This window comes from Gouania willdenowi, chromosome 1 (assembly GCF_900634775.1).
Source record: "Gouania willdenowi chromosome 1, fGouWil2.1, whole genome shotgun sequence".
NCBI classification, from domain to species: domain Eukaryota; kingdom Metazoa; phylum Chordata; class Actinopteri; order Blenniiformes; family Gobiesocidae; genus Gouania; species Gouania willdenowi.
Window position 1 is genome coordinate 16,604,807 of NC_041044.1, and position 17,637 is coordinate 16,622,443.

General features: G+C 39.9%; 1 protein-coding gene across 6 annotated transcripts in view; it reads right to left on the bottom strand.

Annotated features, from left to right (window-relative positions):
* Nucleotides 1-468: 468 nt before the first annotated feature.
* trim2a (tripartite motif containing 2a) overlaps nt 469-17,637 on the bottom strand; it is a 41,769-nt gene continuing 24,600 nt past the window's right edge. For all 6 annotated transcript variants that reach the window (XM_028452019.1, XM_028452045.1, XM_028452000.1 and 3 more), the window contains 10 exons: nt 14,560-14,797; nt 14,131-14,282; nt 13,818-13,998; nt 7,666-8,389; nt 6,689-6,792; nt 6,394-6,561; nt 4,991-5,159; nt 4,389-4,459; nt 3,846-3,986; nt 469-1,677 (listed from right to left, as the gene is read on the bottom strand). In XM_028452019.1, coding sequence (XP_028307820.1) covers nt 1,525-1,677; nt 3,846-3,986; nt 4,389-4,459; nt 4,991-5,159; nt 6,394-6,561; nt 6,689-6,792; nt 7,666-8,389; nt 13,818-13,998; nt 14,131-14,282; nt 14,560-14,797 — 2,101 coding nt within the window. In that variant the 3' untranslated portion in view covers nt 469-1,524. The remainder of the gene's footprint in view (nt 1,678-3,845; nt 3,987-4,388; nt 4,460-4,990; nt 5,160-6,393; nt 6,562-6,688; nt 6,793-7,665; nt 8,390-13,817; nt 13,999-14,130; nt 14,283-14,559; nt 14,798-17,637) is intronic.

Consider the following 17,637-nt stretch of genomic DNA (forward strand, 5'->3'; position numbering starts at 1 on the left):
TAAAATCTAAATAATTACTGATTAGAAATACTTTTTTTTAAAAAAAAAAAATGCATGATTATACTTTCTGAAATTAAAACAACACTTTCTTAAACTACCTTATTGTATACTTTCACTTTGTCAAAAATTAAATCTAGTTAAATAAAAATGCATTAAAAAAAATCCGAGTTGACACAATTTGTCACTCTGTATTTGTAATACTGTATAGCAAACATTAAAAACTAATTCCAGACAATGTTTTAAGGGTCGCCAGACATTTTTTATATCAAAATGGGGTCACGATACAAAAAAGGTTTGGGAACCAATGATTTAAAGAAGAATAGCTCATTTCTATGATATATAGAGCTACAAATGGCAGTAATTTTTATTTAATTCAAGTGAGGATTATGTCTTTGAAAAATGTTCAAAAGCTTTAAAAAACAGGGTTTCTAATGTTTCTCGTAATAATAACATGTATAAAACAATCCCTTTTTCTTTTAATGGGCACTTTAATTTGATTTGGCATCACAAATATAAACAGGACAAATGTAACTTTGCATGACTGTGTAGAAAATTAACATGGATTTATAAGGAAAAAAATATTAACTGTGAGTGAGGACAATGCAGTGAGTAAGACCTTCTAATGGGAACACTGGGACTACATTGTCATACAAAAATTAACAACTACACAATCTGTGTTTTTGTGAATGTAGATATATACAAATTATATACAGCATCTGAACCCACGGCTTAAATCAAACTCAGATCAATCGTACTGTGTCTTTCTTCCACTTATAAGAAAACACAAAATGAAATGGAATCGTCACAAGTCTTTATACACATTACACATCCAATCAATCACACCTACTGTGCACGGCTGAGGTAAACTCACCTGATCATTCACTTGTTGTCACATTTAAACGCATAATATACGACTTTGGTAAACCAATGATCAGAATAACGTGTTGTGACTGAATAGAGAACATTGAGTGGTGAAGTTCTTTATAGGTGAGACAGTGGCTTTACTTTGAGTTGATAACAATGAGCTTTGAACTGTATTAGATTCTATACACAGGAATTTCCGTGATTAAAACGTGCCTTGAGTTCCCAAACATGCTTGGAAACACCCTGCTCTAGACATTAGATGGAACACTTAATGTAAACAGGCAAAATGTCAGGAAGCTAAAGAGCACTTCACAGGAAGTTGTCTACAGGGTTGTGTTGCTATGGTTTCCCTAATGTGACGCTGAAGTTAATTTTTCACAATCATTTCTAGTATTGCTGGAAACAGACGCGAGTGTTTATTTCTAGTATTTACAGATGAAGATGAGTTGGCTGTACAATGATATAGTCTGATCTCACCAATCAGATGAATGAAGCAGGAATGACGTCTTCTTGCTATCTTTAAACCATAAATAATTATCCTTTATTTTTTCCCCTAAGGATCAGAGATGAAACACAGTGAGGACTATTAAAAACTAGATGGCACAATGACAGATGAGTAGATGGAATCCCAAAGCGTTCCCAGAGTGGTGTGTGTTTGTGCTACTGCAGGTATCGATAGACTTTGAAACAGTGGTTTCCTGAATCTGCGACAACGACGTGTCCATCAGAGGTGAGGGCCAGTCCCTGGGGGCCGTACAGAGGGTCCGCTGATGTGTTGATGTAAGAAAGGAACGAACCACTGCCGTCAAACACCTGGAAGAGAAGTACGACTCGTTTTTCTGCTGGTTTTACTGGTTTCAAATGAATAAAAATGAGAGATGTTTTTAATGTGACTGAGAAAATGTCCAAACACTTTATACAGACAGTGAATGTGACCGAAGAAGAAACACTGGAGTAGACTTAAAATGATGTCACTAGTAAGAACTTAAACTACTAGTAACTCTAAATGGCCTAATAGAAAAGGAATATTTGTTTACTAGCAGGGGTGTTCCGATCCAATATCAATATCGGTCCAACATCGTCCAAAAAAAAAAAATAGGATTTTATCGGACTGCATCTAAAATCTTTGATATAAGCGCTCCGATAAGTTTTTGTTGTTTTCTTCCCACCATTTACTGACAATAAAGAAATAACTGACGTGAACTTGAATTGCTGACTATTGTTCTCTGTTTGAGTAACATCACTAGATCAAACCTTTTCTAACATTCCACACTACAAAATAAGTAATAAAAGTATGTATGATTTGTGCTGATATCATATTGAGTCAATATCGTATCGACGAATACGTAAGGTTGCAATATCGGTATCGTATCGGAAGTGAAAAAGTTGTATCGGGACATCCCTATTTACTAGTACACAAGAAAAATCTCACTAGTAGTACTCATAGACATAGACTCGCACTATAGTCTCTAGCATGAGCAAAGTCAAGTACTACATGAAAATGCATTCAACTCAGTGCAAACATGGCAGACGAAGCTCCGCTGGATGAGCTGTCCCAACTTAAGACAGAAGTGTGGAACCATCTTATTGATATCCTGATGAATTTGAAAGATCAATACTGATTTGAAATCGAATTGTGATTAATCGATTCAAAACCACATTAATCAAAATTGAGTCGATTCAGGAAATTGGCCATGATACCCAGCTCTAGCAGTGAAACCAAAATATTCACGAGTACAAACATAACTGATGGCCTGGGGGCCACTGGCGCTTCTCGGTTTAATTTTGTGCACCCCCCCCCCCCAAAAAAAAAAAATACTTTCAATTCAACTTTATTTTTATAGCGCAGATTACAACAAAGTCATCTCAAAGCGCTTAACAATATAGAATACAGAGTAAGAAAGAAAGAACCCAGCAAGACATACACAACCAACACACACTCAGAGACTCAAAAAATGCACAAAATGACAGTAGAAATGTACAAAGTGACTCTAAAGACAAAAAACAACAACACAAATGACTAAAAAAAAAGCAACAGAAACACAGCAAATGACAAAAATACACAGAACAACAAATAACCATTAAAATCTCTCAAAAACACACAATATTACCCCAGTAACACAAAACTACAATGAAAATACACAACACGACTCCAAAAAACAGATTAAAAGGTTACTTTATTTGAAGTTTTATACATAAGGCTGACATTATGCCGTCATTAGCATGAATAAGGCGTCATGAAGACTGTCATTAAGTGTTGTTCACTAAATTTGGACACCTTTAGAGCTATGTTGGCATTTTTTGGGTTAGGTGGAGTGATCTAGTGGGGTTAGGGTTAGGCCTTAGGGGTAGGGTAACGAACAACACTAATAACAGGTGTCATGTCATAATAATGACGGCGTAATGTCAACCTTTATGTATAAAACTTTAAGTGTTACTTGTTAAATATAGAAAAAAATGACAACAATACAAAATGACCACAACTATACACAAAATGTGTTGTTTCCTGTGTTAATGCTCAGATTGGGGAGATTTCTAACATAAATGTTGATATTGTGGCCCCTAGGATCAGATCATCACATTGTCGTGGTCCACGCTGTGGTAAAAGTTGCCCAGCTCTGCACTAGTAGAACTAGTAGACCTAATGCTAGTGAAGTAGGAGGGATTCTAATCAAATCTAATCAAAGCCAATTGAAACCCTGAATTTGCTTCCCCCGCCCCCTTATTAGCATACACGCTTACCAGTGGTATTAGACACTTTTTGCTCATACTTGTGCAGTAGTAAACCAGTACTCCAAATTTAGCACTAGTAGAGCTTAACATAGGACACGATCATTATCTGCAGGTATTATTGTATGCAGGCATGTGTGCTTTGCATGTGTGTAATCATTAAAAAAAAAATGTATATTATTACAACCTACTAAATACTAGTTGACAAAGCTCTGCTTGGCTTTTCTTCAGTAGTTGTGTCATTCACTGACCTGTATCCTGCTGTTGCCCCAGTCTGCCACTATGATGTTCCCATTAGCATCCACTGCCACTCCTGTTGGAGCGTTGAACTGACCGTTGCCTTCACCATTAGAACCGAACTTCAACAGGAATTCGCCCTCTGTGTTGAACACCTACATGGTTGTCATAGAGGAAACATACATAGATATTAGCTCGTAAAAACAAACAGGGTGCTTCTTTATTGTACATCCACCCTGATTGAAAGTGATATATTGTAAAATATATCAATGAGAATGTATAGAAATATCTGACAGAAAGCCTTTGTGTGGTGGGAGCCTAATCCTGGATATCAATTCAAAGTGATCAGAGAAAAGCTGTAATACATTAGACCTTTTTGTTACTGTAAAAGAACTCAGAAAGAATGCTGAAATACTGACATATTAAACCCTGTCCTGGTCTCATACCGCAGCAGTTCAAACTGATGTATTATGTAAACGTGTTTAAACTGAACAATCAAAGTAAATGTCATTTTCAAAGCACAGGAATGGGATGGCTGTAATGTATTTATTATTTACCTTGACTGAGTGGTTGTGGAAATCTGTCACTATGATCTCATTGTTGTTGTTGACAGCAGCAAAGTGAGGCCCTGGAGTAAACGTCATAAATGAAGACATTTAGAAGTGAGTGAATAGAAAATGTTTGCAATATGTAAGTATATAAAACACGTGTCAAACTCAAGGCCCGGGGGCCAAATCTGGCTGTTCAGAGCATCAAAATCGGCCCATTGCCGAAAGTAATAACACAGAAAGCATGAATTGTTGTGTAAATTACTTAATATTTCAGGAGTAGACATGTCAGTCCTCCTAAATTCATAAACGTATTGAAACGTCACATGACTACAGTCAGAAATTGTTGAAAGAACTCTTAATTTTTCTAAAATTCTGCCGTTTCTTACCAACAATTCTCCAGAACTGCCCGAAATTACACAGAACATGTGTAACATAATCGAGACATTTTGAAGGGGAGATCCTGCAGTGACTGATTTATGTTATGTCTTGCTTGGACATAGTCAGTGGAAGTTAAACTAGGGCATGATAATGATGAAAGTTCCTTTTCTCTTCTTCTCTTTTTTAAAAACGAACACAGGATTGAGCTGGTTAAACAGTGCTGAGCATACCTGCAAACTGTCTGTCCCCGTTGCCACGGTTACCAAACTTGGTGACCAACTTGCCGTTGACCTGGAAAATGAAGACAGAGCAGGCCTTGTTGTCAACCACGATGATGTGTCCGTTTCTGTCCACAGAGACGCCTTTAGGACCCATCAGCTTTCCCGAGCCAATCTTGTTCTGAAGACAGAAAACAGCTTTGGATGAAACACAGGTGGAGTTTGAGATTCTTGCCATGGGGGGCAAAATAAAAAACAGAATTAAATATATAGACTGTCTTGAGTTTCACGCCAACCATAATGCATGTAATATGTACAATAATGCAACAATTATTAGTAACAATTGATAATGTTGACTACAAAAATGTGTGTTAACGCGTCATTTAATGTTGTAAATCAATGATAAAATCAGGTCGTAGGCCACTTCCTGCTTCATTTTTGCTGCTGGGTGCAGTGTCGCTTCACCATTTACATTGTGAAGAAGAATTGCGCAACAGAAGAAGAACAGACCTAAAGTCTCAAAAGCCTGGGACAATTTCACTGAAAACTTATACTACACAACTGAACCCCCACCCACACAGACTCTGTGTATGATGCAAAACCTGAATATTCAAAGTTAGAATCTGTTTTAAAACCAAAAACTTCAATAAAAACTAAAGTCACATTATTTATTCAACCAATCAATGCTTTCTTTCCTCAAAGAAGCAATACTGAAATAAAAATTAGTACAGTGCTCGTTGGAAGTATGTGTGCTTCAGCCGCGCACATGCACACACTCTGACTCACATCAGGTTGAAATGCGTGCGTCTCACGCCCAATGTGTGAGACTTGAGAGCTTTGATAGTATATCAGTGTGAGTGCGGCTGCTCAGACGGTCTCCGTCCGGTGTAACCTGTGTTGATTCCGTGGTGATTTCAAAATAAAAGAAAAATAAACGTTTTAAAACGTTATCACCTCAAAAGAAAAGTCCACAGGAGCTCAAAACTTGTGAAAGAGCCTTAAACTACCTTCCTCTCTCTCATTCGTGTCTGCTTGGCAGCACCGATTGGCTGTGGCCGCACACGTGACTCTAGCTCGCCACTGTGATTGGCTCTGGCACACACCGGAGGGGAGCTGTGCAGTGAAATAGATGTAGATGGTGCGCTAGCGCTCCCCAAATCTAAGGTCAAAAGTTGAATAGGTTTCATTTCTGGGTGAACATGAATGTGCTCCGGGTGAAATAAAATTAAAATAAACGCTTTGAAATGACCAAATTACTCCAAAATAACAGATGCACACACTTGTGGTATTTGGAAGCCGTTGACAAAGTTTCAGGTCGAACAGGCACCGCGTCGCGGAGATATTCGCTCCACAAGCACACACGCAGACCTTCCTTGCATTGTTGTATAAAGAGATAGATGAAACACCTGCTTTACCTTAAACTTTCCTTCACTTGAAAAGACGCTGACCCATTTGTTGTCGTAGTCAGCAATGATGATGTCACCGTTAGGGTGGACTGCCACGCCCGTGGGTCGCTGCAGCTGACCAGGAGTTCTGCCGCGGACCCCAAAGCGACTTTTGAACAAACCGTCATTGGAAAAGATCTGAAGAGCATTAAACATCCAGATAAGCTTGTTTTTAATGAATGTGACACACACACAGGGCCATCTGCAGCACAGGGCCTGGTTCCTCTGTAGCACCATTGTTGGGGAGAAGAAGGAGCTCTGTTACCTGAACACATTGGTTGTTGCTGTCCGCTATCAGCACCTTTCCCACAGATGATGCAGCCACTCCCTGCAGGTTGGTGAACTCTCCTTTGTTTCTTCCTTTTGTGCCTGGAAAACATTTAAAACAAACCATGCCAAGGTTTGGTTGCTTGGGTTTTGACATCATTTGATGGCATGTGATGACTTTTTGTAACTTTACTTTCAATCTGTAATTTTTGGTGAATATTTGTTTTACATGTACTTATTATTTTTATATGACATATATTTGTCAGATAACTCACCCCCCAAATTTGATCAGATTTTACCCACACGGGGACCCCAGTGTACAGAATACTTAGGACACCCCTGCTTTTTTTTTTTTTTTTTTAGCTTTTTCATAAAACGGTAATTGATTAATTGGCAAAATCAATTAGTATTGTTTCCATGCAAACCTATTTGTACAGTGAACACAATGCCCCTGACTGTTAGTCATCATTAATACAGTTTAGTGCAGGGGTTCTCAACTGGTCTCACCCTGGAACCCACATTTTGCCACGGTCAATAAATCGCGATAAATAATTCAACCATCCAAATTTAGTTTTTCAAAAATAGCTGCTGAAAACAGTCTTTTTTCTTTTTTGATACATGCATTTCACAGCATACCCAAAAGAAAGTCCAACATGCCAGACATCAAGTAATTTATTTTTGACCAGCCGTCCCACCCAGTAGAGGTCCGCGACCCACTTTTGGGTCCCGACCCACCATTTGAGAATCGCTGGTTAGTGTATTAATAATACTTACTCTGAATGCTAAAGTTAATTTTAAGGCAAGTGAGCATTGTGTGATATTTAGTCTTGTTTTAAACCTTTAAAGCCAAATAAATACTGTTACGAGATAATGCAAACAAGGGGAAACATTATAATAAACTGATCTATATACAGTATATTTTAATCATATATTGATGGATTTTTTCTCTCCCTCAAAACCAAATAAAAATCGTACCAATTCTGAAAATGAGGTCATCCTCAATGGGATTCTCCTTCCTCCTCCCAGTGCTGTACATACTGGCCGGTCTCTTTATAGCTTTCTGCCTGATATGCCCACTGCCTGGTGACTTCAGCCTTTTCTTCACACCATCTGAGGTAGGCGACACATCTATGGATTTGGTCACTTTTACTTTGTAGGGGCTTCCTTTGATGTGCTGGTCATACAGACGCAGCGAGAGATGAAAAGTGCCCTCTTTGGGGGCCGTGAACAGGTACTCATACGTTCCATTCTTGTTATCTAGTATCTCTCCATCACCTTTGCTCCCATCAGGTGAGGAGATGTCAGCAGCGATGACTGCGTTTCCCATCTTACACAGTTCTCCATCTTTGTCCTTGGTTGTTATGGTGATAGACGTGGGCACGCCCACCACACAGAGCCGTAAGCCTTCGCCCGTCGCTACAGACTCAGAGGCCACAGCATTGGTGGTCAGAACGGTGCCCAGGTTGTGGATGGACTTCTTCACGCCGTCCGTCTCTATCAGGAAGTCCAGCTGATTATTCTCTTCGGGTTGAAGAGGAAGCTCCTGATTGGCCAGCTCAATGAGACGCTCGCTCATTTGCTTCTTCACCAGCAGCACCTCTGCCTCGGTTCCATGACTCAGCGCTTGCTCCGTGAAGTTACAGCTGCTGATGATGCCTTCCTGACCTTGGAGCAAGGCATCCAGCTGGGCTTGGAGTACCTACACACACACAGACAGACAGACAGACAGACAAACAGAAGAGCCAGTGAGAACACGATCCACCATCTACATATATCTCTAATGGGTTGCAATGGGACGATGTCCAGTCAGACACAGTTGTGCCGGGTTGTAAACAACCCCCCACTTCTGTCCCTCATTGCATAACCCATCATACTGCTCACACTGCTTCACACCATTTACACTGATGTTCACCCCTTATATCATTACGTGTGACCAGTACAAGATGAAACCTCGTCTGCAGTGGTAGCATTTCAGCGCAAGACATTTAATGTTAACCCAACCACTAGGAACTAGTGTATCTTTTTATTATTATTGCAATTAAATAAATGAATTAATTTTATTGCATAATTGTGACCATCACAAGCATTCCCTAAGGAAGGGTAAGAAACACTTTGTTAAAAGGAGAGTATAAAAAGAGAGGGCAGTGTTACACCTGGGTGAGGGGGTGGGGGTGAGGTGGAGGGGGAGGGGAGCAGGGAGGAGAGATTCAAGGTAGAATATGGAAGGGTGGGGAAGAGTTGATTATTGTAAAGTGAGAGTGAGATGTGAAGTTGTAGTGGTGCATATTGTGCTCATTGTGTAATCAAGCCAGTGTGATGATAAGTGTGAAGCTTAGGTATAATGGTGGTGGCTGTGGACAGAGGGAAGGAGTGAGTGGTAATACCTAAAACAGGTATTTGGGATCAACGTGTCTAAAGTTAAGCCCACTATGAGTTTTATCCCACAGTCCAAGGCATGCCAGTGCATTGTAGGTCAATGTATGTGCAAGAACCCCACTGCAAACCCAAGCGCTGCCCCGGACCTGAAGATGCAGCCAGGCTAGCAGAAAGAGCGGGGGCCAGGGAGCCCAGGCAACCCCCCATGGTCGAGCAGCCCCCCAGACGCCCCCAAGATGAGAGGCAACCACCGCCCCCCACACACACACCCGAGAAAGCACCAAGCGTACCCCGCCACCGACCCCAAGGACCCCCACCAACAAAAAAGAGGCAGTTTTTTCTTCCCACTGTTGCTAAACGCTTGTTCGTGTGAATCTTGTTGGGTTTTTTCTTTCTTACTAAGGACTTTATATTTTGTTAAGCGCTTGGATGGAAAGAAGGCTTAAGTAAGAGTTACATATAGCCCCAACATGTTTGAATGCCAGGAAGATATTCTTGACAGAGTGCCTCACATTTCAAGTTAAAGTTTGAAAAATGGAATGGGTCAGTGGAAACTTGCTATGCTCTATGATGCTCTGTGACACTTGGTCACACGCTACTGAGGTTCATTCCAATACAGTGCGCGGAGCTACAAGTGTGGCGAGTGTTGCCTAATGTGTATATATTTAGCTCCACACACCCAAATTCATCCCATCCTCACATCTTGGACCGTTCACTTGGCCAGAGGTGCAGAAGTAAATGGAGTAAAGGCATGTGTGGAGGGCACCGGCTGCTGCCTGGTCCTGGACTTTCACATGTTCTTCACCTGTGGCATCTTGAAACGGCGAGAAATTAAGTGAGGATACACTGAGTGCTTTCAAGCTCTGCTGCATGCCAAAACTTATCAGCATGGTGAAACAGGAATGTTTTAGGTTGACCTTCATTGCGAGTGTCACAAATGTGTCACGATTCACACAGATTTGACATTCATAACGTGTTGGGCTCTGTGTACCTCCACTATTAGGCTCACATGTAGCATCTAGAATAAGGTCCAATGTTTTAAACATGAGTATTTTCTCATTTTCCTCTAAATCTTACACATTCTCCTCTGTACTGTTTACAACCTCAAACTAGTCGCAAACTGCCTTTGTTCTAGAGGAAATCTATCTAAAGCAATCAAAAGTTCTTTAGGAGAAAAACTAAATACTAATGTAAATGTACAAATAATTGTTTGCACAAAGATGTATATTTTTCTATTTCTATTGTTTGGAATTTACGAGATTAAAAAACAATAACTTTTTAAATAAGTATTTAAAATTTGCATGATTTTGTAATTTATGTTAAGGTTTCGTTTATTCAGACAAGGTATTTCAGGAAATTCTTCTGCCATGTTTCGACTGTCAACTGCCTGTCTTCCTCAGAGGTGATATGCTTTGATGTATCCCTATGAGTTCGCTCATTCGGAAAGCATCAAAGCATTTAATGATGGCTGTCATGTGTCCTTATGAGTTCGGCTTGGGCATAGTTTTGTACCTTTCTACATATGGATGCACGCTGGGAGAAGGGACATAATGAGCTTCATTAAATCAATCAATCAATCAATCTTTATTTGTATAGCGCCAAATCATAACCAATGGTATCTCAAGGCACTTTACAGTAGAGCAGTCTTAAGGACGGACTCTTCATTTTATGGATACACACATATGCATATATACGTATATACACATACATATGTATCCCACACCCAACATGAATTCATCATGGCGGCAAGGAAAACCTTCTGTTAAGCAGCAGGAACCTTGTGTGGATCCCATTCCTATGATGAACAGCCATCCACGTTATGCTGTGTTGGGTGTGTGCAGAGGAAAGGGTGGAGACAGAGCCGCTGAGTCTCTGTAACTCCACACTGAGGATCCCACGGACCTGCAAGACAAAAGCCAGAAGGAGTACAGGAGCAAACACACAAGGGAGTAAGCAGACATAGAGGGAGTGTTTGAAAGAGGAATGGGACCCTCTCCGGTCCCTCTCTAACCTAAATGACCTCTCTCTTAACGCCCTCTCCAACCTCTCTCCAACCGAGCATGCCAGACCCCCCCCCCCCGGCAGTCTATGCCTATTGCATCTTAATTATGAGCTATGAGCTGGTTCCTAACTAAAAGCTTTATCAAAGAGGAATGTTTTGAGCCTAACCTTAAAGGTAGAGAGGGTGTCTGCCCCCCGAACCGTGGTTGGTAGATGGTTCCAGAGAAGTGGGGCCTGATAACTGAAAGCTCTTCCTCCTATACTACTTTTAGAGATGAATGGAACAACGAGTAGTCCAGCATTTTGAGAGCGTAGTGTTCTGGGGGGATTTAGTAAACAACTATATTGACATGACAATAGACATCTGGAATCATATGTAATGTTTGATATTTGCAAAGTAATTCACATTGCTAATTCTAATTATAAAATTAAAATGACATCATTGGCAATGCAATATCTTGAAAAACGTTGTATGTAGTAGAAGATAGCAAATGTGTTTTACTTGTTTTCCAGTTTTAAAATAATTTGAAAATGCAGCTACTTCATTATGCATGTTTATGATGTCATGCAGTGTAGACTCTTGTAGTTGATAATCATGGCGATGATTGTACCTGCTTCTCATTTTAGAGAACTGCAACAACTTGATTTGATGAAAGAGTAGACATGAGTTATTTATTTATAAGCTTTGGAACAAAGAGCTTATTGTGATCCTTTGAGTAGTTAACTCTAAACACCAGATATTGTTATTAAACACAGGTGAAAAATCATGAGGTGGGTACATAATGTACAGTGAATGTTTCTCATGCAACAAAGTTAGTAAATAGTGCTTATTCACATTCCATTTTCATGATGATTTACATAAAAAACAAAAAACAAAAGGTATTACCACATTTGCTACAACTTAAAGTACACAGGAAAGCAACAGCAGCACAATAACAAGGACAGGTCGCCCAAAGGTCTACATGAAATAGGAAATGTGTCTGAAGTGAGAAGTCCAGTTTGTGAGCTACAGTCCCATCATTAAATCCTCCAACAGCTAAAACTCTTTACGTGCTTCTGTTTTTCACAAACTCACCCACAGCTGATGAAAAAGCTCCTCTTCTTGTCTCAGCAGCAAATCCATATCCATCTCAAACTGGAGTAACACCAACTATATTATCAACTCACCTATAGTACTTATAGGCTCAGTTTGCAGCAGGACAACCAATGCCTCTATGTATTCTCGCCTCACGGCTTATGACACAACAGGCCTGGAAACACCCCTACATTACACGAGCTCCATCTACAGATACAAGCATGCAGCTCGAAGTTATTCTAAAGCCCCTCGAGGGCCCTGATGTCTGATGACTGCACACCAGCTATTGAGTAAATCATCAGCAGAGCATGTGATTAAGTCTGGCAGCTGGTGACTACTCCTTTTTTTTTTTTTCAAATAAAAAAATTGTCCTAAAACTAGTTTATAAAGATAGACCATGGGCCGTGCACCCCCCAAATAAAATCTATGCTTCTTCTGAAGCTCAAGCAAACAATATTCTTTGATCCAACCCAATAAAGTGTAGAATGTTGAACATTTCTGATGATGCAAATGTGTACTTAAGCTAATAAGTCTTGTGAGGTATTTTTTAATCAAAGAATATTGTTTGCAAGAGATTCAGAAGAAGCATGGATTTTATTTAATACTATGTTTTCTATATATTAGTAGGTAATTTTATAGTGCTTTTCACAGATAAAATCATAAAGTGATGTACAAGCAAGGTGAAACTAAAACAGCAACATCCCAAAAGGATAATAAAACACAAGAGAATTTAAAACAACAGGTAAGAACATCATAAAAAGCTTGAGGACTGAAGGGTGTGCCCTGAAGTGTAGGGGCACAACAAATCAGTGATGTATTGAGGGTAATGACCATGCATCGCACGGAAAGTCAGGACTCAATACAAAAATTGACTGGAAGCCAATGAAGACCGGAAAGAATGGAGGTAATGTGGACTGTTACTGCTATAGCAATCCAACAATGTTCAATATGTGGGATGCTAACAAATACCACAACACGTGTCAATCCTGGTCAAATTTTTTGATATATTACTTAAATTTGAATCTGTTATAACTTTGTAATTCAACATAGTTTAATTAAAGGTGTTTAAACACAGTTTCTGGTAATATATAGTAATTACGATCAAACCTGAGATACAGAGTTCACAGAAATAGAAACATAAGAATTAATTATATTTGGCAGCGTCGAATGTGTACAAGGCTTATTATCATAAATAGCTCATTAACATGAAATAAAAAAATTCAAACAATATTTTTATTGTATTTATTGGAACGACCAGAAGCCCAGCTTTAATTTGGTACCCTATTTGTCTGTTTTATTGGTACACAGATGCAGCATATGACCAAAATGTTAAACATGAAAATGGATAAGGAAACATTGATTCCAAATATATTTCAAGGGTACCCCTAAACATTATGCCAAAACAACAAGTTCATCACAATTCATGCAATGTTAACATTTGATATTATGTTCAGAACATCGGGCCTACAGCATCAGAAAACTATGGTGTCAGAGGTTTGTGGGCGGGTAATAAGTAACTCTATTTTAAAACATTTTATTCCAATTTGTAATGCAACGAAAAACTATTGGTTCTGACCCAACACTTTTAATCCAAATCAGATGAACACCCTGTTGATAAACCAGTGAAGACTTCAAACACTGAAGAACTCCATTGCAAAGCCAAATGTCACTTTACCTTCTGCTTGAGGCCGAAGTTGACCTCCAGCTCCATTAAAAGCACACTCTTGCGGACATTGAGAGTTTTCTGCAGCTCATCAAAAGTGTGGTGGATGTCCTCCTCAATGGAGGTCTTCTGATTGGTCAGTTGCATCAGTATCTCGGAGAGCATCTGCAGAGCCGAGTCGATCTCAGGTAGCCTAGAAACAACAATGAAGTCATGCATTCATGTGGTAAAATTGGGATGTGATCAAAACATTGATTGTTTCCTCCGCCTTGTATAAATTATCCCACATGCCCAGTGTGCTGTTGTAATATGGCTATTTATTTACCTTTTCTTTACGTCATTTAGCTGCTCCTGTAGAGAGGCCTTGTGTTGTTCAACCACGTCCTTCAAAGGCACAGTCGGGTGTTCTCCGTGCTCGCCGCTGGTGCACTCCTGACACATGGCGGTCTCACAGGGAGGACAGTAAAACTCCATGACCTGCAAAACATGTAAAAGTTTGGGCATGAGTCATTGACCACAAGTGTGGTGTGGTAGGCGGTTTGCTGTGCCCTGTTTTGGTCCAAGCTCTATAATCTCACTGAACTTAGCAATTATCCGCATTACTAAATCCCTGTGACTTACTGATACTCTGACTTGGCATTCAGCTACACCATGAGGATTGAGTTATGAATATTCACCATATGGGTAGTTTGTGTTATCATGGAGGAGAAAACAGGCAGATCAAAGGACAGACTGATATCAAAGTGAGTCTTACACTGCCTCCATGGTTGGGGCAGGAGAGTAATTGTCCCGTAGCCACACTGGTGATGTTGTTGAGGGCCGAGGCCTCTTTGTTGCAGCTGTCCGGCGTCCGCTGCAGGACGTCCATCAGGTTGGTGATAAAGAAGTTATTCTGGAGTGCCGCCACACCTTTCTCCGGCAGGATGGAGGTCTGGCGGCACACTGGGCACGACAATGTGAGGCTGTGAGCCGGGATGTAGTTCTGCAGGCACCTAAAGGGGGAAAAGGAGAATCACTGTAAACTCCATATTTTCAACATATTTTACTTCATTTTTATTCTATTGAGAAAACCGATGCCTAATACCACTTATAACTACCAATTATATCTTTACAAACTGCATCAAGACACTCAGAGCCTACCTTAAAAACAGTCAGACCTTGACGTAATTCTGTGAATGTCTGTGAAATGTTCTTTGTGAAGGTGTTGTTGCAATATCAGCAATAGTGAATACAAAATAAGTTAATACAGGTAAATGATGCATTAGTGGTCATTTAAAAGACAAAGGAAGCAGAAAATCACAATAAGAGATGGCAATGTAAAACCTTTATTGGCCTTTAGCCATTCAGATGTAGGAGTATATCACTACCATCTACAACAAAACAAAATGTGTTTATAATCTTTTGTTGTTTTTATGACCAGTTTTTTTATTTGCTAATGCAGGGGTGTCCAAACTACAGTATATCGTATATTTGGCCAGCAGAGAAGAAATATGGCCCCAGACATAAAAGGTGTGTAGTTACTGCACTTTTTGACTCCAACACTGGGCGGAGCTGGCAAGTCCAAGGCAGGTTGTACAACAAACAAAACTGGAAGAAGAAAGCCAACGATGATTGGATCAGGATCAATCTTTCTGACATTTAACAGATCAGGTCAATTGACAAAGGCTGGATGGATATTAACACAATTTAGTTAAACAACTTTAAAGAGATATTCCCGCACGCAGTGTTGCTGCCGAGTCAATTGTGGTACGATCATCATTGTGCACACGGACGCGCGTGCCCACACTACCACAGATACACATTCTCTGCTCGTTGCTCTGCAGTCTGCTCTTCACCCAGCGCATGATGGTCAAAGTCTGTGTGCGTCTCTTTACTGGTGCAACTCCTACACAAGCATACCATTTGAAAAGTATGTCACTGTTTCACCTGCGTGTCCACTAAAAGAAACTACAAAGGTACAAACATACGGGGCATGAGAATGACAGAAAGAGAAAGTTCAGGCCAAGACCAGAAGTTGATCACCAGAGATTTAAACAAAATTCATCATCATCAAAATTCATCATCTTAAAACAGAAGCTTTCACCTCAAGATGCTAAAGTTAATCTTTTCTATTAGTGCTAGGTTTAGGAAAAATATTATGACTATATACTATATATAATGCTAAAAAGGCTTATGCTAATAGCCTTCCTCTGGCCTCCTTGAACTCTGAAACCTTGTAGTTAGCATTTGGCTAACACAGACTTCAGAAGCTGTTAGAAATTGGCCCGAAATATGTTTTTTTACTTGACCTTGAGCCAAACCTTCTCATCCACGGAAGTTTCACGCTTGAAAGTGAGTCCAATGAGTTAAAGTCTGTGACGTGAGTTCTGTGCTAATGTTTGAAACTAGCTTTAGCATTAACATCAGGTCCTTTCAATTTCATACATGGTATAAGCTTGTTAACTCACAAGCTTAAGTGAAGTTAGCTTGGAAGCTAATGACCAGCAACGTAAGAATAACATAACTGTTGGAGCTTTGCTTGTTTTCTAGGTTTAAATAATTTGATATTTTACTTTAAAGTGGTTCATGATGTTATTGTTTATTGAAAGATACGCTTTCTATGGGATTTATTTATTAAGTAGTTGGCTGGGTGATGTGTAGGCACCAGGTGATCCTTATTAGCAGGCCTGGTATGCAGGAGTGGCGAGCACCAAGAAGGTAAATGTTTGTTTTTACCGAGAACCTCAAGTGACACGAGGAAACGCCAAGTTGTCAGTGATTTGTAAGTAGGGGTGTCACAATCCGATATTGATATCGGTCCGATATCAGCCAGAAAACGAATAACTGATTTTATCAGACTGCGTCTAAAATCTCCGATATAAGCACTCCTATAAGTTTTTGTTGTTTTTGTCCCCGCCCTCAGTTGTTCCCACCATATACCGACAGTAAAAATAACAGAAGTGAACTTGAATTGTTGACTATTGTTCTGTGTTTGAGTAACATCACTTGATCAAGCCTTTTCTAACATTCCACACTACAAAATAAGTAATCGGTATCGGCCAACACTACAGGCTACAATATTGGAATCGTATCGGAAGTGAAAATGGTGTATCGCGACATCCCTATTTGTAAGGAAATAAACATGAAGATTGCTCGGACATTAGCATTTTTTTGATCCAGCCTAAAGTCTGCTTTCTCTGTGCCCCATGGACACTGATTTCAGTTTTTTGCTACAACAAAATAATGATTTGTTGTGAGAAGTTTTCAGACGCTATTGTGAAAGGTTTGCTTTTACAAGGGAAAATGGTTAAACCTCTGGTTGAAGCAGAACTAAGTAACTTTTTCACCTTATTAAATCATTTTCATAGTCCCTGTGAGGGTAATACAAGTGTTTATGGGGTGATTAGGGGGTCTTTCATCCCCCTGCTGTCTCTGGCCAGAAAACCGCACTTGCCACACAGATTATGCATACGGTTGTCTACAAATTCACTTTTCTCAAACTTAGGCAGAGAAGACCTTTGTCCGAGGAATGGAGCAACTCCACGCAGTGACAGCTCAGCAGCAACACACAGCAATCACACACACTGTTGTCGCGGCAACATGCACGCACACACACTCTCAACCCCATGCTTCATCAGGCAGCACACACACAAATATCCATCCATCTATCCATCCATCCATTTTCAGAGCTGCTTTGTCAGCACACAAACAAATACCACACACATTTCCACACTCCCTTCCGTATCACTCCCGCATCATTCATTTATTTTACTTGTCTCTCTTCCTCATACTGTTCACATGGGACTGTGTGTGAAAGCACCCTTAGTGTCACTGATGTATTAGGATTTTTCAG